General features: G+C 38.1%; 1 protein-coding gene across 1 annotated transcript; it reads right to left on the reverse strand.

Annotated features, from left to right (window-relative positions):
- Nucleotides 1–14,013: 14,013 nt before the first annotated feature.
- On the reverse strand, nucleotides 14,014–21,077 carry LOC101473725 (uncharacterized). The gene is made up of 6 exons (XM_004557894.4): nucleotides 20,902–21,077; nucleotides 20,457–20,543; nucleotides 18,481–18,807; nucleotides 17,630–17,765; nucleotides 17,502–17,538; nucleotides 14,014–17,308 (listed from the first exon to the last, which is right to left on the reverse strand). The coding sequence occupies exons 2-6, from the start codon at nucleotides 20,536–20,538 to the stop codon at nucleotides 17,210–17,212; spliced, it is 681 nt and encodes a 226-aa protein (XP_004557951.1). The 5' UTR covers nucleotides 20,539–20,543; nucleotides 20,902–21,077; the 3' UTR covers nucleotides 14,014–17,209.
- Nucleotides 21,078–21,818: the final 741 nt, after the last annotated feature.

A 21,818-nucleotide genomic window follows, 5' to 3' on the forward strand; every position in this document is an offset into this window, starting at 1 on the left:
TCTGTAAATGCACAAAAGTACCCCTGATGCTATCAAATAGAATCCAACAATGAAGTGCATTTTAGCATTTCACTGCTTTGTGCTCAGATAAGGCACTACAGATTCCATGCTGCATGGCTCAAAATGAATGTTAAAATGTAATGGCCTGACCTCCAATGTAGGTGAGATGTAGCATAAATTTTTGTACTTCGTTGCGACCGTGCTTCTGTTTTCTTGAAATGGCATTTTGCCTTCTCTAAGATTGTTTTGTGATGCCACTGAAAATTTGTGGAAGAGAAATGCATCTGTGGACGATTTTTGCTCAGTCCTATCTTGAATTGTACATTTTATTTTCTAACTAGTCAAGAACAGCATGTTTGCACTCTCTGCAGGAGCTACATCACAACACAAACAGCCCATAAATGAAAAAAAGAGCAAAAATTCTGTGTAAAGACACTCAAACACATCTGCAGAGAAGACTTCTAGTCCCATCACTTATTCATCTTCAGGCACCAAAACTGTTTCATTTTGGTTTCCCTTTCACATGTTTTTTACAAGATTACCATTAAACAGTGTTATAAAAGTTCAATCCCATCTAACATCTAAGATGGCCCATCATAGATTTTAGATAGTTATTCGCACATTAGACCTTTTATAACTTTAAAACAATTTATCACAACACAAATTTAAAAAAAAAAATGCCCCCAAAATATAAGAATTTCCCATAAACTGTGTTGGAATTTACTTTTATAGAAGTCCTAAAAGATATGTCTCAAAATTTACACCTGCACAGCTCGAGAAAATGACCCAGAAGGAGGGGAGTTTTCAACATTTACATATTCTATCTCAACAAGATGGAATGACATCTATCCATCCGTGGACATAACCAGCTGTGAGGTCACCAAGGTCTGTGCCCATAGACGGAATAAAAAATGGACATTGCTAGTGTGATGTCACCCACTGTTTGCTGATGTTTTGAATCCTCAAGATGAACATTTCTACCATCGCCATGTTGGTTTAAAAAAAACACACACAAACACACACACACACACACACACACACACACACACACACACACACACACACACACACACACACACACACACACACACATTTAACAAGGAGAGACTGAATAACTGGACACTCTTTATACAAAACAGAATGACCAAGTTTGAAAAATTGACTTGTGAGAGACACACAAACTGGGTCTTTCTGGTGTTCCCTCAGTAACAGTTAGTGCAGCAACAACAACAATTCACAACAATCCCACTGTTACAGAGGGAAAGGGTCAAAGATGGTGGAAAGACTTGGAAGAGGGAGGAAGGAACCAGGAATCAAATCTGGGATGAGAGTTATGGGTAAACACAGAAAGTAAACAGAATGACACTACCACAGTGTAGTAAAAGATGAGTCATCCGCCAAAAGGGGATTTCTGATATTTGCCCCAAAAGGATTGCTTGTGTTTACACAGTTGTAAATGACTTGGCCTACAATCTGTCAAATATAGGCTGAACATATCTCTCATGAGCAAAAGACCCAGAAAGAACATCCTTGTCACAAGTGGCTTTTTCATATCCTTTATTTATCACTGTAAAAAAACTCTTTTCCAAGAGAGAGGGGAGTAGAAATTGAAACAAATATAATGTAACAACAAATATTTTATCAAGATAATTTAGGTGGTAAAAAAAGGGACTGGATTGATTATTATATAGGTACAATAAGCCCTTTTATATATTTTATATATAACCCCTTCATTAATCGTGTTCAATAAAGTCTATTTACCAATCTAATCAAAGGTATTACACATAGAAAATACACAGAAATATTAGAAATGTCCTTTTGGTAGACAACCACTTTTTATCACAAGCTGAAAGCAAGCTTTAATGCTACACTGTAGTATAATGGGGGTGGGGTTTTTTCTGTTTTCTCTGAGTGATTTTAAGGTCTTCAACTTAAAATATAAAGCACGTTGAGGCAAATGTTGCTGATTGATTGACAGTACGGTGCAACTTCACAGTGATTATCTCATCAGAAACCTCATCAGTCTGGTGGTGGATGACATAATAACCAAGCAATGCTCTTAGTCACTAGCTTGCAGTAGTCATCAGTGTTTTTCACAACATCAGTTATGTCCTTAAGGACATTCAAGCCAACACTGAGTTTAACCGTTTAAATCCTGAACCCTGAAATAACTGCCAGAAATCTTTAATTATTTGATAATGGAGTGTTTGTTGAACCTTTAGACAAAACATAAATGAAAATACATCAAATCTTAATGTGCATATTAGAGCTGGGCGATATGAGATTTTTTCATATCACGATATGTTTTTTTCATTTCAGGCGATAACGATATCTATCACGATATAAGCCAAATAACTATATTTGTAAGATTTAAATGTGCTGTTGCTCACAAGTAAAATGTGAAATAATCAGCAGCTTGTTTTTATTTAAATATTTATTTCCCATAATAAGTTCAACAGGGTAGATGTACTTAAGGAACATGAGACTTTTTCAGATAAATAAAGGCAAATATTGCAAACTACACAAAAGGCAGCCGCTAAAGCGTTTAAGTTTCAAAACAGAACAAACGAAACAGACTAAATTGTCAATTCCACTTAGAAACAAAATATTAATTCTAAAAATAAATCTTAGTTTGTTTTACAGAAGAACAGACAAAACTGACTAACTTTTGTCAATATCAAATAAACTGAGAACTAAAAGGAAATTCTCAATCTCTCCTTGTTGTATAGCTTAGCTTTTCAAACAGTTTTAACAGTTACTTTAGTCTGACAAAAGCCGAATGACGAATTAGCGCTTCCAGTCAGAGACTGAGGCTACGTCCACACGTACACGGGTATTTTTGAAAACGGAGATTTTCCGTTTTCGTTTTAAAAAATAATCCCGTCCACACATAAAGGCAGAAATGAAGGAAAACGCTGCTATGAACATGCCAAAGCAGCAGGTGGCGCTAGATTCCTAACCGTGCAGAAATGTTGGCCAATCAGAAGTCTAGAAGCCTCGGTGGGAAAAAGTAAACAAAGCTGGGGCATAGAAGCAGAACCGAGTCGTATGTGTGGAGGGACAGTAACTGTGTGTATATATGTAAGCATTTAAACACTGCAGAGAGTACAATTAACAGAAACAGTATTGTAGAAATTCATTTCACCGAAACAATAACGTGGCGCACAGTGTGACGCATGCACCAGTTTATTGTATTTCCAGACTTGCTTTCGGCACAATTTACAGTGCACGCTACTCTGTTTTTTGTCAGACTTGAAATAGCCGAAATACCTTCACACTACGGAACTTCTATGGCTCTTCCGTTCGACAATCTCTCCGGCATTGGAACCATCATCTGTTTTCTCTTCGGTCACGCTCGGTTGATTTTTCTAGTCGGCACACTCATTTCCTCCATTACGCGCTGGCTGCTTCCCAAACAAACACACGTGCGGCTTGGCACTTGTGCTGTACGTAACAAGTCACGCGACGTGACGCTGCGGCTGTGATTGGTTCGGCTCTGCGCTACTTAATTTAGATTGGCTGACCTTTTTTTTTTTTTTTTTTTTTTTAAGAGGACGAGAGCGGCGAGGTCTATCGCGATAGCTTAATTTCTCTATCGAGTAAAAGTTATATCGCGATACATATCGTTATCGTTCTATCGCCCAGCTCTAGTGCATATACAAGTTTTTTAATACGAGTTTTAATTACGAGTAAATACGAGCTTTAAGATTTTTGTAATTTAGTCATTAAAAATGTGTCATGCAATCTATATCATTTTTTGAGGGTAAAAAACATCACGCTGATGATGTAGAAGTCTCAAAAACTCACAGAAACACATGTATCAAATATGATGCACTTGGCTTTAAAGGGTTAAATCACTGGCCTAACTCCACTAAGACAGGAACTCCGTAGACAATAAGAGTCAAATCAAACGGCCTGCTTTCCAAAACAGCTAAGACCACCATTGTTCTATTAGTTCACCAATAACACTCCACACACTGTAAGTAAACATTCAGCCTTCTTGCTGATAATACACTCCAATTTAACTTTGCCATTTGCTAGAAATGGGTGTTGGAAAAAAAAACCTCTGCTGATCCTTGAACCAACATGAAAGATCTGGCATACCTGTGCAAATGTTAACATATCTGACTCATCTGCACTAAGGGATTTTAGTTCACCTCCACACTGCCCCTCTCCAAGTGTGGGTGATCTACTTTTTTCAAAGGCTGACTCTGGCTTGGCCTGGGTCACTGATCTCCTTCCATGTCTTTTGCAGCTGCTTTTCCAGTAACTACTAGTGAAGCATGAGACACATAGTCTCTTTGTTGTAGCTCATGAATTCAATTCAATTCAATTCAATTTTATTTATATAGCGCCAAATCACAACAAAAGTCGCCTCAAGGCGCTTCATAGATACAGAGAAAAACCCAACAATCATATGACCCCCTATGAGCAAGCACTTTGGCGACAGTGGGAAGGAAAAACTCCCTTTTAACAGGAAGAAACCTCCGGCAGAACCAGGCTCAGGGAGGGGCGGCCATCTGCTGCGACCGGTTGGGGTGAGAGAAGGAAGACAGGATAAAAGACATGCTGTGGAAGAGAGACAGAGGTTAATAACAGATATGATTCAATGCAGAGAGGTCTATTAATACATAGTGAGTGAGAAAGGTGACTGGAAAGGAAAAACTCAATGCATCATGGGAATCCCCCGGCAGCCTACATCTATTGCAGCATAACAAAGGGAGGATTCAGGGTCACCTGGTCCAGCCCTAACTATATGCTTTAGAAAAAAGGAAAGTTTTAAGCCTAATCTTAAAAGTAGAGATAGTGTCTGTCTCCCGAATCCAAACTGGAAGCTGGTTCCACAGAAGAGGGGCCTGAAAACTGAAGGCTCTCCCTCCCATTCTACTTTTAAATACTCTAGGAACAACAAGTAGGCCTGCAGAGCGAGAGCGGAGCGCTCTAATAGGGTGATATGGTACTACAAGGTCATTAAGATAAGATGGGGCCTGATTATTTAAGACCTTGTATGTGAGGAGCAGGATTTTGAATTCAATTCTGGATTTAACAGGAAGCCAATGAAGGGAAGCCAAAACAGGAGAAATATGCTCTCTCTTTCTAGTCCCTGTCAGGACTCTTGCTGCAGCATTTTGGATTAGCTGAAGGCTTTTCAGTGAGTTTTTTGGACGTCCTGATAATAATGAATTACAGTAGTCCAGCCTGGAAGTAATAAATGCATGAACTAGTTTTTCAGCGTCACTCTGAGACAGGATATTTCTAATTTTATAGATGTTGCGCAAATGGAAGAAAGCAGTCTTACATATTTGTTTAATATGTGCGTTGAAGGACATGTCCTGGTCAAAAATGACTCCAAGGTTCCTCACCGCGTTACTGGAGGCCAAGGTAATGCCATCCAGAGTAAGAATCTGATTAGATACCATATTTCTAAGATTTTCAGGGCCGAGTACAATAACCTCAGTTTTATCTGAATTAAGAAGCAGAAAGTTAGCGGCCATCCAGGTCTTTATGTCTTTAAGACATTCCTGCAGTTTAACTAATTGGTGTGTGTTATCTGGCTTCATGGACAGATAGAGCTGGGTGTCATCTGCATAGCAGTGAAAATGTATGCTATGTCTTCTAATGATGCTGCCTAAGGGAAGCATGTATAATGTAAACAGAATTGGTCCTAGCACTGAACCCTGTGGAACTCCATAATTAACCTCAGTGTGTGAAGAGGACTCTCCATTTACATGCACGAATTGGAGTCTATTAGATAGATATGATACAAACCACTGCAGCGCAGTACTTGTAATACCTACAGCATGTTCTAATCGCTCTAATAGGATATTATGATCAACAGTATCGAACGCTGCACTGAGGTCTAGCAGGACAAGCACAGAGATGAGTCCACTGTCAGAGGCCATAAGAAGATCATTTGTAACCTTCACTAAAGCTGTTTCTGTGCTGTGCTGAGCTCTGAAACCTGACTGAAACTCTTCAAATAAACCATTCCTCTGCAGATGATCTGTTAGCTGTTTGACAACTACTCTTTCAAGGATTTTTGATATGAAAGGAAGGTTGGAGATTGGCCTATAATTAGCTAAGACTGCTGGGTCTAGAGATGGCTTTTTGAGTAAAGGTTTAACTACAGCCAGCTTGAAGGCCTGTGGTACATAGCCGATTATTAGAGATAGGTTGATCATATTTAAGATCGAAGAATTAATTAATGGCAGGACTTCTTTGAGCAGTTTTGTAGGAATGGGGTCTAAAAGACACGTTGATGGTTTGGAGGAAGTAATTATTGAAGTTAACTCAGAAAGATCAATTGGAGAAAAAGAGTCTAACTTAATATCAATGGTACTAAGAGTAACTGTAGATCATGAGAGTGGATTGACTGGTATCACCCAGTCCTGACAATTCTTAGGAAAAACCCTCAGGCACACTGGCATGAAGACATTGATGCAGTCATGTTGTTGTGGAATGTATGGACCGAAACCAGAGACCGAGATGAACTAATTAATACCATTAAACAAATCTTTATTTATGTTGTAGAACAGTACCAATCTGCAAGTCCAAAAATCCATTGAAAGCATGGAGGAAAATACACACGCAGCCAAACAGTCAGTACGGACCAACGAACAAAACAACGGCTTTATGGTTTGAATAAACAAGAGATCAGGGCAGAGTGGAGATACCAGTGGAACTACACACAGTTGAATTAAATCTGATAACAAGACATGGGAAAGTATAATGAAAATAAGGAACAAGGAAACAGGATTATAAAATAATAAATTATGTAACTAAACACCAAGACTGAGTCTAAGAGGGCCTGCTGTGGGCAAATCTGAGGAGTGAGGTCTGCAGGTCAAGACTGCACAACAAGCCCAAAGTTCAAGATGAGCTGTGAGCTGGAAGTGACCTGCACTGTCATTATGATCCCACCAGTCCCTGGAGCTTCGGGAAGAACTTGAATGCATGCCCTGAGTTGACACTGAAGTCACAATGCATTCCTGGACCTCATGGTTGTCCATTCTGTGGCTTCTTTAACACATTTTGAAGAGTGCGATATTTGGTGTAACGGTCTTTTGTATTTGATGTTTTGTTAAGCTGTATGTCTGGATTTTGTTCTTTTGCACCCTCTGGTGGTAAACTGTGTAGGGTACAGTTGTTTGCAGTTTGGGTCTCCACCCAGCCACTTTTTGCTAGCATGGTGTCTGCATGCTGCAGCTCACGGATAGCTCCACACATGGAGAAGTAATGTTTAAAGTTAGAGAAAGAGAAGAAATAAGTGAGAAAGAAGATGGAGAATAAGGCAATAAGGCCATAAAGGACTATTTAGCCCCTCCTGGATGTCAGCTCACGGGGTTTGTGTATTTTAAATGTTTTATTTTCTGTAATTAAGGACTTTTGATTGATTGGCACTAAATACCAGAGCGCATTTTGATGTGATGTTTTTGTTTTATATTTTTGGTCCGTGAACAGTTCTCACGAGATGTCAAGACCAGAATAAAGCCTGTTTTATAACTCTACATCGTGCCTACGTCAATCCTTGAAGGTGCTACATTTGGTGAACATCACTGACACCTTATGGATGCTAAACAATACATCCCTGCCACCATAGGCACTCATCAACAATTTCAATAGCATTACTTAGCCCAGGCGTGTCCAAAAAAAGGCCCAAAGTCATTTTTCTTAATGCGTTCTTTTTTGCACTCTTAAATCATCTGCAGGACAGGTGGGCAGAGACAGATAAACAAAACAAAACAAAAACACCTTTTCTTCTTGGACACTTCCAAAAAATTCCCAATTTTTTGTCACTTTTATAATGTGTTTGGTGCATAACATCCTTAATAAGAAAGTAATAACAAAGTAATGTAAGAAGCAGTGATACTTTTGCAAACAAGTAATTGCATAATGCACTGCATTACCTTTAAGAAAAGTAATGAGAAATGTGTAATACATTACTTTTTTTTGCTGTAAGTAACAGCCCCAACAATGCCCTATTGTTACTCATAATGGACTAACCAGTCTGACTAGCCAGCTTTGAGATGGGTGTACTTAAAGATGCTGTCTATGAGGTTTGTAATTCACAGAGGTGACCCACCCACTTTGGGTGTCAGAATCATGTCGTTGAGAAACCACCCTCTCCCAAGGAAATCTCTGCCTCAGGAAAATTAGTTCCCTCTGAACTAGCGGTTGGGTCCATTATGAAAAGTAGAATACAGTAGCTTATAGTTATATAATCATAAACTGTATGTGTGTTTTACACAGCAGTATTGTCATTGAACCCTTTAGGACTTAAATTGACGTGATCAAATTTACAAATGCTTACAAAATCTTTCACACTGTGGAAAATTAAAAATTCTGATTCATCTGATTACAGAATAATTTTCCAGTCTATCTTTGGCCAATAGAAGGTGTTTTGGATCACATATGGGTTCTTCTTTGCTAAATGCCTTTAACTAATGGAGGACCGCCTGGTTTAAGAGAGTATGTTGACAACGACCTTCGTGATACCTGTTACCAGCAGTGTTGGGAAGGTTACTTTAAAAATGTATTCCACTACAGATTACAGAATACATGCCCCAAAATGTATTCTGTAACGTATTCCATTACGTTACTCAGTGAGAGTAACGTATTCTCAATACTTTGGATTACTAAATATATTATCAAGCTTTTTACAACTACATGAATCTACTATTGCTGTGTGATTTATTACTATTACTGAAGGCTACTCGCCATACCAATACCAACTAGATTTTTAAATCGTAATATAAAATGAGTTAATAGTAGGGTGGACATTAGGTAAGGCTGCACTTTTGCAGCAATCTCGTATAGAAAAATATTTTGTACGCATATATAAAACAAGTCAGCGGCTCCGAACCGTAGTAAAGGGACATCTGGCTACGTCGGGTTCCGTGTCGGGCTCGTAGCTGAAAAATGGCTTTACTTTGTTGTGTGAGTTAACTTCGCTAGCGAGAACCAGAGAGAGACGTTGAACGGCTGCTCCAACGAAACTTATTGTTTCGGAGGAAAACACGAACACACTGTACAGTCGAGTTTTAATAGCTTACTTACAACTGGGCTTGTCAGTCACTCTTTTTAGCTGCAGTGGTTATTATTATATTTACATGCTTCATACTATGCCTGTAACACTTTGCCTATTGCCTTCATATTTTTTTGAATAATAAAAAAACATTTCTTCACGTCGTATGCGGGCCGCAAGTAGGGGTGACATGGACTGCAAGATTGAGAGACAGGCATTAGATCCTCTTAATGCATGATTTGTTTCCATTTCAGTCTGAATGCTTAGGTGGTTTATTTTAAACACCTATAGTCATGGAAGTGATTGGAATATCTGAAATCAATGACCTAGAAGGGCAATAAATTTAGTGTTCTAATACCTACATTTTTCAGTAAGGGAGGAGGCAAATATGATATTTAAAAATGCTTTTTTATTAAGATGAGAAAAAAGACACATTGTAAGTAGGCTACTTACAGTTATGTGCAAAATAATAGCAGTCTAACATTACTAATGTGTTTAAGTACTGATTTTGGCAGAAATTGTGATACAAATTCATGACTAGGTGTAGCAGAGTAATGGCCAACCAACAGACTAACAGGCATGACAGGCATGCTGCATAAAATGCAGACACTGCAATTTTTTAACAACCTAATATTTGCTTTCTTTGTTTTCAGTAAAAGAGAGATGTAATGTAGATTTGTATGTCTAAGTCTGGACGTTATCACCTGACTCCACAGTTTCCTCAGCAGAGGAATTATTTGACCCATTGTTTCTATTTCCTTAATGATAAAAATCCATGGCCAGTAAAAATAAACGCTGAAAAACTGTTTTGGCTTCTCAGCTTTTAAAAAGACAGACACAGAACCTGAATCTTGTTCTGTAAGATGTAATTTCTTCTTCTCATTGCTGCCATTTGCTTGATTAAATTGTTTGTTTATTCTTTATAAAGTTGCAAAGTCTTACAATTATTAAACAAGCAGCCTAAAATGACAAAATGTAGATTGTGATTGTAAAACTACAACATTAGCCAGTGAGTAAAGGACAGTGCATTTAGAAAAGAAAGTGCAGGTTCCTGCTCCAGTTTACCTGCTGTTTAATTTACAGAGATTTGTAGTATTCACACATTGATGAGGTCACATTATAGTAAGTGTCCAGTCAGCAAGAAAAACAAATTTAATGGAGGTTTAAGTACACAATGTGCTCTTCATTACAGTACAAATATATCTGGATTATTTATTAAATGTTTTCATTTTAATTTAATTAATTTTATTTACTATGTGTGATTCTTATCGCTCAGTACTCTTTGTGTAGGGGAGAACCTGGATTTGTAAACGTTGCCGGCGAGCTTAGAGTTCCAGGGGGTTTTCATAAATATGTTCTTGCTGCAAAAAAATTGGCATAAAAGGAATCAAAATAACACAAAATGTGTTACAGCAGAGCAAAACATGTAAAACAATGTAGCTCAATGATAAACATACGGTCTCGCAGATCAAAATAACTTCAAAAGTTAAAAATCCCACTAAAATGTAACTAAATTAAATACAAAACAGTTAACAGTAAATTTAACATAAATAGGTATATTGTATGTGGTGGTACTGATTTTCTATATTTTCTATATCAGAGTTTAGCTGCATATCCAGATCTTCAGTATTGTCTAAAGTGGAGAGGATGGCAGATCTGCTTGATCTTTCAAATATAAATTTGCAAATTGTCTACTGTCACGGTCTGCGGAGGCAGACCAGGTGCGAACACAAGCGAAGATACAGGAGTGGATTTAAACAAAAGCGAGCCTTTTATTATGGCTGATGAAAGGAACAAAACAGAGTGAGGGCAGCATAAGAGTAGTAGCTCAACAGAAACCTAAACTGGACAAACTATGGAAAGGCTATGGCTGGAGATACGGAACACAGGCGGTGGGAACACAGACGACGCGACACAGACTGTAAGAAACACAGAGACTAAATACACATGAGGGATGATCAGGGGAAGTGGTCACACATGGGAACGCAGCTGACACACATGAACTTAACGACAGGACAGGAGGAGTGAAACTGAATACACTGACAGTGAATGCAGGCCTTCAAAGTAAAACAGGAAACATGAGACATGAACCGGGGAGACGTAGTACAGGGGGAGGTGACAGACGCGACAGCATGAACTTGACAATACAAGACACACAGACATAAACACACGAAGGGCAAGGGAGGCTTGATACAAGGGTAACATAACTACAAAAGGACTGGACTACCTTAAAGAACCTAAACAAACAATAAACATCAAAATAGGTTAAGCACAAAACACTGGGTCACACGACCCAGGACCATGACATCTACAAAGACAATCTAACTTCTCAGCAGAAAGTACAAAAATTATTCTAGTTACCGATGTCACAGTCGGAGACTGGGTGATATTTCTGTGAAAAAATAGAAAGAGTTTGTTGAAATGTTGAGATGAAAGAGTTCGTTTCAGTGTCATGCGATTAGCATTACATTTTGCAAAAGAATGACTGGAGCCAACTTACTCTGGCTGTTTTTTGCAGAGTTGTCTCAGAAAGGTCAAAGCACTAATTATAAAGCTCAGGAAACACACGCAAGGTACAATAATTGCAGCAATATGGATTTTCAATGTATTCCCAGCTTCCTCTGTAAAATAATAAAGGAACTCATTTGACTGCAGTTTTAATACTCAGTTAATTTCACTTAAATGTAAAAGCAAAAGACTTCTGGCTCTTATAAAATGTAACTTATTGTAATTGTGCGTCATGTCAATGTCTGAAACTTGGGAGCTTTGCATTTAAGAAGTACTCATGTACCCACAGTGTCTCTGCTCTGTATACAAACAGGAAAGCAAAGCCACTGTAACCAAAAGTGTTCAGGTGTACATATAGAGGTAGACGAGTATATTAAGGGAAACTCAACTCTCCCCAGCCTGCTCTGAAAGCTTAACTTTTGATAATCACATGGAATATTTTTTAGATAAACTTATCTTTGATATCAAAGAAACAAAGAGAAAGAGAGAGAGAGAAGGGGGAAGTGAGAGATAAGCTCTATGTATGGAAAGTCCCATTGTTTCCAGCCTTTTCCTGTTTATGGGGCCTACCCATCCCCACATTCAGTTATGATAAATGTGTGACAGTAATATTTTGTTTGGTTTTTGTAATCTGAAAACTTCAAAAGTTGATAAACTCACCTGTAATGACGAGCTCCCATTTCTGTTCAAAGACTCCAAAGTCTGTGGTTGTTTCACAAGTGTAGTTTCCTGTGTGACTTTTCTGGGCTCTCTCTATGATTAGTGCGTACAGTTGGCTTTCCAATGTGGACATATTTAGATTCAGGGGGGCAGCTGGAGGAAACATCCTAATTCTGCTGTCTGGGGTTTTCTGATTACTGCTTAAGGTGACAGAGCTGCTGTTTGAGGTTTTCCGTGGCCTGAAACTAAAAAGACAAGTCCCATTCCTTCTCCATGTTAGTTGAACGAGGTCACTGATTGACTTATTGCTACAGTGCAGGGTCACTGTGCTCCCGACCATCCAGGAAGTGCTGCTACCTTCTGAAGGGGATAAAAAATAAACACTGTGGAAATAAAGATTGCATCCACAAAATGTTGTACTGGAGTTAAGCTGCACTGACTGAACTAAACAAGCAAGTTTGCTAACAATAAGCCACAACATCCTCCAAAATGTCTTCTTTTTTTTATTGTTTTTATGGTTGTTGTTGTTTTTACAATAAACCTCTTAATTAGAAAGAGAAACATAACTTATAATCATCATCACAGAAATTGCTAATACCTGCTTGCAAGAAAATACAGGAGAAGCAACATATTAGAGTCAAGGTCCGATTGATGTCCAGGTATCTTGAAAGGTTTTCCATCCCCACTTGAAAGAAAAATCCATTTAGAAACATAACATTTTTAAAGTAGCCACCTTATAATATAACAGATGAATTGTCGATATTTGTAAACTGAGATTCATGTAATACATGTCATTATCAAGAATGTCTTGTACAGTGAACAACGCAATAAACACTTTAGCGCAAAACATACCATAACAAAACTTCTAAGCGTGTGAAGACTTTTTACCTTCAGGGTTATAATTACACGAAACTGAAGAACAGTAGAAGAATTTAAATATGTCTCATTGCAAACAGATAACCTATAATTCCAGCAAGAAAGATCACATCCTGTGTAAACCTAATGCAGTAACAACAGAAATAGCAACATTTTCTTACCAGTATTGAGTCATATGCTGTATGGTCCTTATCTCTATAACAGACCTTTAACACGTTTTAGACCACAAAAACAAGTAAAGTGTATATATAATAATCATCGTAATTATACAGTATACCAGCTATAGCATGTATGCAAAAGATTCAACCTTGCCCAAGTACTTATATTAGAGTGGTTTCCATACAGGAAGTGAATGACTTTGGTCGCTGGCCATGTGAGTAATTCATTTTTCTTGATTGGCTGGATGTTGTGGGGGTGATATTCATTCACAGCAACGCTGACAATGAATGACCACTGAGTAAACTAAAAGTTATATCTATTTTTTTTTTTTTACAGTTATTCGCACTTTAGATGTCTGCTAGCTTTAAAACAATTCATGATAACTCTAAATCTTTGAAAAAGAGAAATAATATAAGAATTTCCCATTAACTGAATTGCAAATTATTGATTTCTGATGTTCTAAAGATGTATTTATTCCATATATGGCCATAACCAGCTATGAAGTCACCGAGACCTGTTCCCATATATGATATTAAAGATTGGCGTAGCTTCTGTGACATCACCCGCAGGTTTATGATGTCCGTTCTCAAGCCTCAAAATAAATGTTTCCACAATTACAATGTTGGTTTAAAAAAAAAAAAAAGATGTGACAACAAACAATGATGGATTGAGGACTGAGTCAGACTGAGTCAGAGGCACAGCAGGGACCAAATGCATTGAGTAAGTGACTTTTCCCCTTGTGTCAATTTGATTTTAAATGAAGAAGTAGTTTCTTATTCTTTTTTATTTCCTTTTTATTTCATTGTTTTATACACTCAACACTCACATTCTATTTTTCTGTACAAAATAAAGTCATTCAGTTTCCAAAAGTTATGGCTTTGATTGCAACGTAACTATAGGACCTACACCGATCAGGTATAACATTATGACCACTAACAGGTGGCGTTAATAACGCTGATCATCATGTCACGTCTTACTGAGTGGGATATATTAGGGGTCAAATGAACATTTTGCCCTAAAATTATATGTGTTTAAAGGAGGAAAAATGGGCAAGGCTCTGATTAAGTTTGAAAAGGGCAACATTGTGACAGGTAGGCGGCGGGATCAGAGCATCTCAGTAACCCAGCTCTTGTGCGGTGGTCCCAGTCTGCAATAGTCAGTATCCATTAGAAGTGGTTCAAGGAAGGAACAGTGGTGAACCAGCAACAGGGTCATTGACACATTGGGGGGATCGTGGCTCAAGAGTTGGCAGTTCGTCTTGTAATCGGAAGGTTGCCGGTTCGAGCCCCGGCTCTGACAGTCTTGGTTGTTGTCTCCTTGGGCAAGGCACTTCACCCGTTTCCTACTGGTGGTGGGCCCGGTGGCCCCAGTGTCCGGCAGCCTCACCTCTGTCAGCGCACCCCAGGGCAGCTGTGGCTACAATGTAGCTTGCCATCACCAATGACTGAATGTAGTGTAAAGCGCTATACAAATACAGGCCATTTTACACATGAGAAGCAAAGCCTGGCCCACATGTTTTGATCCAACAGATGACTTACTTTTGCTCAAATTGCCAAAAAAGGTAAGACTGGTTCACATAAAAAGGTTTCAGAATACACAGTGCATTGGAATTGTTTACTGTTATAGCAGAAAAAGAGGCAGACATAATATTAGGCAGGTGGTCATAATGTTATGCCTGATCGATGTAGTCTCTACAGAGCCATTTATACTGACAAGCACAGGTGCTACACATTAAATGATACGTATTCAAAAAAACAACAACAACAACAACACTGGAGCAATGTGTTAACTTATTCCAAACAGGTTGGGCTGTGGGGAGAGGGGTTCAACAATGTCTTCTGCAGAGACAGTACATAGAGACAGAAAGCCATTCACACTCACATGTACACCTTTGGGCAATTTTGAATCCCCAGTTAACCTAATATGGATGAGGGAGATGTTTTTTCTACTTTAGGACTTATCTATTCTTGTTTTTATTACAGCCTTTTTAAAATTAGAGGTGTGGACTGCCAGCATGGGCAGCTCCAACCAGTAGGAGTTTGCTGAGTTTAAACTTGGCTCATGTGTACTGTTAGTGTCTTTTGAAGCATTTTTTAAGCACTGCACTTCTCTTTTAAAATGCCCTCATCATGAATTTTAAGTTTTCTCTTCATTCACTTTGCCAGCTGATGAACTGAGTAAGCTACTTGCATTAGCAGTGCACTATTTGCACTTTTAGATTTTATTGTTTAATTTCTTAAACGATTGGAAAAATAATTTCACAGGAAATTACCTCCTACATCCGTGCCTGGAATTAAACAGTTTCTTGACCTAAAAAAAAAACAAACACTGTTGTGAGTTGTGGTTGTTTTGTTTTTTTAAGCATCGACGCCACTTCACACCAGTGACCACAGACAAGGGAAGGATGTGAGATATGTTCCACTGAGTCATGCAGAGTCTTTAAATGTGATCTTAGTACCATCTTATTGACTCTCTGTTTCTCCTCTTCAGAATACAGTCAAAATGAGTGCAGTACAAAGTGCCATTAATGCGTTAGTGAGCTTGAAGTCAGAGTCTGCAGTGTCATAAAGTTGACTTTCCTTTAACCTGGCTAGCATTGAAGGCGTCTTTAAAGATGCAAGCTGCCAGTTCCATAAGCACTAATTAATGCAACACTTTACCATCACAGATACAGGCATCTGTACTGAGCCTGATGGTCCTGTTTGGTTCAGCCAGTATGGTTTCCATGTATTTGTGGATGGCACAGTAAACTGTGTTCCTGAGCTGATGAAGTGACCTCCATGACAGAATCATGACAGGCATCAATTATTGATATTCCACCTTGTCACATGTGCACAGAGATTTCTCCAGATTCATGTTTAGGGACATTATTCTGAAACTGTTCCACAATTTGTAGATGTCGTATTTTCTAAAATTGGTTCTAATGGCCTGAAAACAGTTAACCTAATTAGTATTAGTCTTCTGTTGCTACTATCCCTGCTTTTTTGACACATGCTGCAGCCATTAAACTGAAAATGAGCTCATATTTCCCATGAAATAGTAAAATGTGAGTTTATGAGATTGGAAAATAATTGCATTCTGTTTTTATTTCACACAGTGTCAAACCTTTTGGGGTTGTTGCTACAGTGTGCTTTAACAGTGATATACAATCTCTGATGAAAGAATATTTTCTATGTATGTAACCTGTTGAGACGTATCGTACTAAAACCACAGAAGGTAGATCGCCTGTGAGGTTACACCAGCATAAACTATGTTTTTTGCATTGTCATGCATTTGCATTTACCCGGTGATGAGAAAAACAATAAATATACTTGTAACTTATTTGCCTTGAAGTCTGATTTATGAAATGAAAGCATACACAGATAACAAAAACAGTGATCAGGGTTTGTGTAGTCTTATTTATGACCAAGAATCTTCAATTAAGTAAATAAATTCCGCTTTGATCTGGTTCTCTCTGCATCTCCTATATTAAACTGTGAGACAGCATCAGAGATGAGCGCACTAACTACCCTATCATGTTCAAATGCGTCAAGTTTAAAGTTTTACTTTCGCAACTGCAGCACTGAGAGCATAATGAATGGGCACTTGTTCTCTCTGTAAAACTGTAACGTCTTGAGCTTACTAGACAAGCAGCCTAAGATGACATGAGAGTGTGATTTGGACTTGTATAAATAAAACTGAATTCATTTAAAACAACATTAGCCAGTGAGTGTATAACAGTGCATTTAGGAGCTCCAAGAAAGCTATTTTGCTCAGGATTTACACACCCTATACAAACTGACAGGGATGTACTGTCAACTGTCAACTTATGATTACAAATCGATGATATCACATTCTGACTGGTTTTCAGTTACCCAGAGAAAAAATAATGCATCTTCAAGTACAGATTGTGCTCTTCATTACAACACACTCAGGGAGAAAGCTGTTTAAAGTGGATGATCGTTTAAAAGAGTTATGCCTTTTTTTACTGTGCGATTCATATCACTCAGCCCTGTATTTATAAGGGTGAACCTGAATTTGTCCACATTGCTGGCGACCTTCAAAATCCAGGTTTTCATAAGTGGGTTGTGTCGGCTCCCGCTGCAGAAGGAAAAAAGAGGAACAAAACATCATATTTAAGGAGCTTAAATACAACATGAATGCAGATATTGTGGTATTGGTTGGTTTCTGTCCTTGTGCTAGTGGAGCTGGAAAAGGTGGCAGATCTATTTGACCTTCTAAGTCTAAGTATTGTGTATAAATGGGAAAAAAACGAAGAAACTTCCTAACTTACCATACTTACCAACCTTCTAGGAGGCTGGGTGATTGTTCTGTAAAAAAGAAAGAAAAAGAAAAAAAAACACTTTATTTGTAATAGCAATGGCATAAAATAATGTAAAAGAATGACTGGAGGAAGCTCACTGTGAACGTCGTTTGCAGACTCCTCTGAGAATGATCACAGCAGTTAATATAAAGATCAGGAAACATAGCGAAGGTACAATAATTGCAATTGTTGTAACTTTGCTGATTTTATTCGAACTTTCAGCTTCAGCGTTCTCTGTAAAATAAAATAAAAAAAGTGAGTCATTTCACTGCAATTCAGTTGGTTCAGATATGCTAATTTCCAACCAACAGCAGTATCTTGTTTTTTTGTTGTTATTATTGTTATTAGCTCTATGTTTTCAGAAAGGAAGTCAGAAGTGCTTACACCTGCCCTGTGGTCTCTGAAAAGACCTCAGGCATCTCACAAAATGTTTTTTTACCGCTTCATGTCATTCATGTCATTCATGTAAAGTCTGAAACTTGGGAGCTTTATATTTCTACTTTCATACTGTGGTTTGAGTGGGAAAAGCATTAATCCTGCCACACAATCTAACATTAAGGTCAATGCACAATTATGAAGGAAATGTCAGTGCAGCCAGAGGTGCTCAGCGCTATTGTGTGTGGGTGAGTTTTCAACTTTCACCTAGAACAGCATTTGAGTAGTGCTCTCACCAGCCGCCTATAAAAGTCCCACAAACTGCAGTTAATCCAGTGTAATCTTTAGAGTAAAAGGGCAGGGACTTGTGTATTTTAGAAAGAAGATAAAAATGGGATAAGCTAAAAAATGCCATTGTTTCCAACCTCTTCTTCTTTACGTGCCCCACCATCAGCCAGCCTCTGCCCCACCCCCACACTGTATTCAGTCATGATGGGTGTGTAAGGTGTGCTTTTTTGTCTGTTTGGTTGGTTGGTTTTTGCAATCTAAAAACTTCAAAAGCTGATAAACTCACCTATAATCACAAGCTCCCATTTCAGTTCAAAGACTCCAGAGTCTGTGGTCATTGCACAAGTGTAGTTTCCTGTGTGACTTTTCTGGGCGCTCTCTATGATTAGTGCATATGATTGGCTTTCTAAGGTGGACATGATCAGATTCAGGGTGGCAGCAGCAGGAGACTTGCTTAAGGTGACAGAGCTGCTGTTTGAGGTTTTCTGTGGCCTGAAACTAAAAAGACAAGTCCCATTCCTTCCCCATGTCAGTTGAAGGAGGTCACCGGTTGTGTTACTGGTACAGTGCAGGGTCACTGTGCTCCCCACCATCCTGGAAGTGCTGTTCGCTTCTTGAAAGACAAAAAAAAATCCCTTTATAGGCCTCATTTACTCATTACTTCCATTACATATATAGTATCCTGTAGTATACTAAGCTTGGGTTGTGTTTACATTCTGCAGCATCAGTATTTTGGGGAATAGGACTGCATTTTGGGAAATGTGTTTTGTTTTTTTGTTTTTTTACATGATTTTAATTTTTATGAAAGCGTGTCACAGTTGCTGTAGATGGTTAGCTTTAACTTTGAGCATAAAGAGTAGAAGAACATACAGAGCAGGTCACTGAATGAAGTTAATCCTGGTATATCAGTTAGCTCAGCTGATGCTCCTACGCACTTTCAACTGTTATATCCCATAGGGTACATAATCTCATTGTGTACCCTATGGGTACTATCAACTATCGCTTGACTATCGATGCTGGTTTCTCTTCAAGTCACTTTGCAGCCCACCGTTATGCCAGCTCTGCTTTTTCATCCTTTTTCTGACTTTATCAATATTGAACGCATGTACAGTGCTGTGAAAAAACTATTTGCCCACTTCCTATTTTTTGTATGCTTCAGAGCAGATAACCAACATACATTTTAAAAATACAGTTTTCAAATGGTGATTATATTTGTTCAGGAAAAAAGATATCCAAATCTACCTGACTGTAATAAAGTAATTTTTAAGGCTTTGGGACTCCAACAAATCACAGTGAGAGCCAGTATCCACAAGTAAATAAACATTAACCTTCCCAAGAGTGGCCAGTCTAACAAAATTACCCCAAGAGAGAATTGACGACTCAATGAGGAGGTAAAAAAAAAAAAAAAAAAAAACCACACAGGGTGTCTGAGGTATGAAACCACATCTAAAGAATTTCAGGCCTCACTTGTCTCAGCTAAGGTCAGTATTCATGTTTCAACATTTATAAATAAAAAAAACACCCTAAAAATTGAGTTACATAGCTTCCAATAAACAAAACCTCAAAGGATTATTTCACATTTGACATAAAAAAAACTTGTTGATCAATGAAACTTTTGGGAAATTAATCTGTGGGCTCAAGAGAAAAGAAGTTTGTCTTTTTGGAAGGTTTGAGCCTCGGCACATGCGCTATAAACCTGATACAGCATTTCATGAAAAGAACATCATAGCTACAGTAAAACATGGTGGTGGTAGTGTGATGGTCGGAGGCTGCTTTTCTGTTTTCATGAATTCTGCTCTTTAAAAGAAAATGCTTAAAGAGTGTCTGGCCAAGACATGAGTCAAGTTTTGTCCACAGTGATCTGAAAGACGCATTACAAGTTACTGCTGATCGCAGTTCTTGCTGCCAAGGCTGCGCAACAGGGTTTAGATTTAGGGAGGAATTACTTCTTAATATCAGGTAGATCTGGATAGGTTACTTCACTTGAGATATAAATCAACATTTAACCGTATTTTGTGACAAATATACAAAAAAGGATACACAGCTTTGTAAAAAGGCAGGCACGTTGCAGAATACAGCCCATCCCCAAAAACAAAGAACTGAAGTTTAAGTCATAATCCAGATATAAAATTAAGCTTATTTTGCACTATTCATACTTTTTTCCATGTAGCTTCCAGTATAAAAGCAAAAGCTGAAAAAATTAAACTATTAAACTTTTCCATTACATTATACTCATTGTCAAAGCCGTAAAATAAATTTTACCTGCTTGTAAAGATATAGAGACAATGCAGCATATGAGAAACAAGATCCTGTCGATTCCCCAATATCTTGACAAGTCTTCCATGCCAGCTTAAAAAAAAAGATTTATTTATTTATTTATTCATTTGGAATGTAAATATCTGCAACTGGTATTTTGTTCTCACTGAGTGTCAAAAAGTAAATATCAAGGATGTCCTAAACACAAAGCAACAAAAAACAGGGTCACGCAAAAGAGCAAAATTTTTAAATGCACGAAAACTTTTCGAGCTCTTTTCAGCTGAGAGTTTCTTAATAATTACAAGAAACTGAAGTGCAGTATCAAAACAGTAATCTTTAAATACCCTATGACTGTAATAAAAAGCAATAAATTGCTCATAAGAACGATAACGGTCACATCCTGTGCAAACCTAAAGGTGGTACAGACTAAATAGCAATACTGTTTTCTTACCGTTGAGTCATATGCTGTTTAATCCTTTTCTCTGCACGGCAACTTTAACAGCTTTGATGTCACACAAGCAGGAAAATTTGATATCTAATAATCATCTTAATTTTAGCGTACAGCTTCTTTGCATGTGTGCCTGCACAGTGGACATACATGCATAGTATTAAGACCATGCCCAGATGCTTACACAATACCACAGAAATGGCGTGCAAACAGGAAACAGATAACTTTGGTGTGTGACCACGTGAGTGAAATGCCGTTTTTTTCTTTTGGTTGGCTGGTTGGGTCTTTGAAGTCGGAGACGATGCTGTGAGAGTGTACCCTGACTGTAGTAGTTTTCCCACCCAGTATTGCACTGTTCTACTTTTACCAATACCACAGCAACAGGTCATAGATAACATCTCATAAAGTAGGTGAGGTTTACTTTACTTTTCTGTGCTTTTTTTTCCGACAGTGCTTCTGTTCTCTTGACACTTTGTCTTTTCGAGGCTTGTTATAAAAAGTCATCTCTCAAAAAGTATGTGGGATATACAGTCACTATTAAAAAAAAAAGAAAGCACGCCTTCTGTTACTTCTAAGGTATTATGTGCCAGAATATGATTGAAAAAATAAATAAGCTGCTCTTTAGCAGATCTAGATACAAAACGAGTGCTGTTGCCCATCAATCGGGAAAGGGTTATAAGGCTATTTCTGAACAATTTAAAGTTCAGCTTGCTACAATGAGAAAGTGGAAAACATGCAGGACAGAAGCTATCAAAGTAGTGGATTTCCTTAAAAATGCAGGAGACTGTACAATTTGCTTTACAGTGAAAGCTAAACTGGGTCATACAACAGGACAGTGGTCCCAAACACAGCAGCAAATTTAATAGCAGAATGGCTAAAAAAGAAAGGAACCATTGTGACAGTCCAGTCATTAACAGTCA

Source organism: Maylandia zebra, linkage group LG16 (genome assembly GCF_041146795.1).
Source record: "Maylandia zebra isolate NMK-2024a linkage group LG16, Mzebra_GT3a, whole genome shotgun sequence".
Taxonomy (NCBI): domain Eukaryota; kingdom Metazoa; phylum Chordata; class Actinopteri; order Cichliformes; family Cichlidae; genus Maylandia; species Maylandia zebra.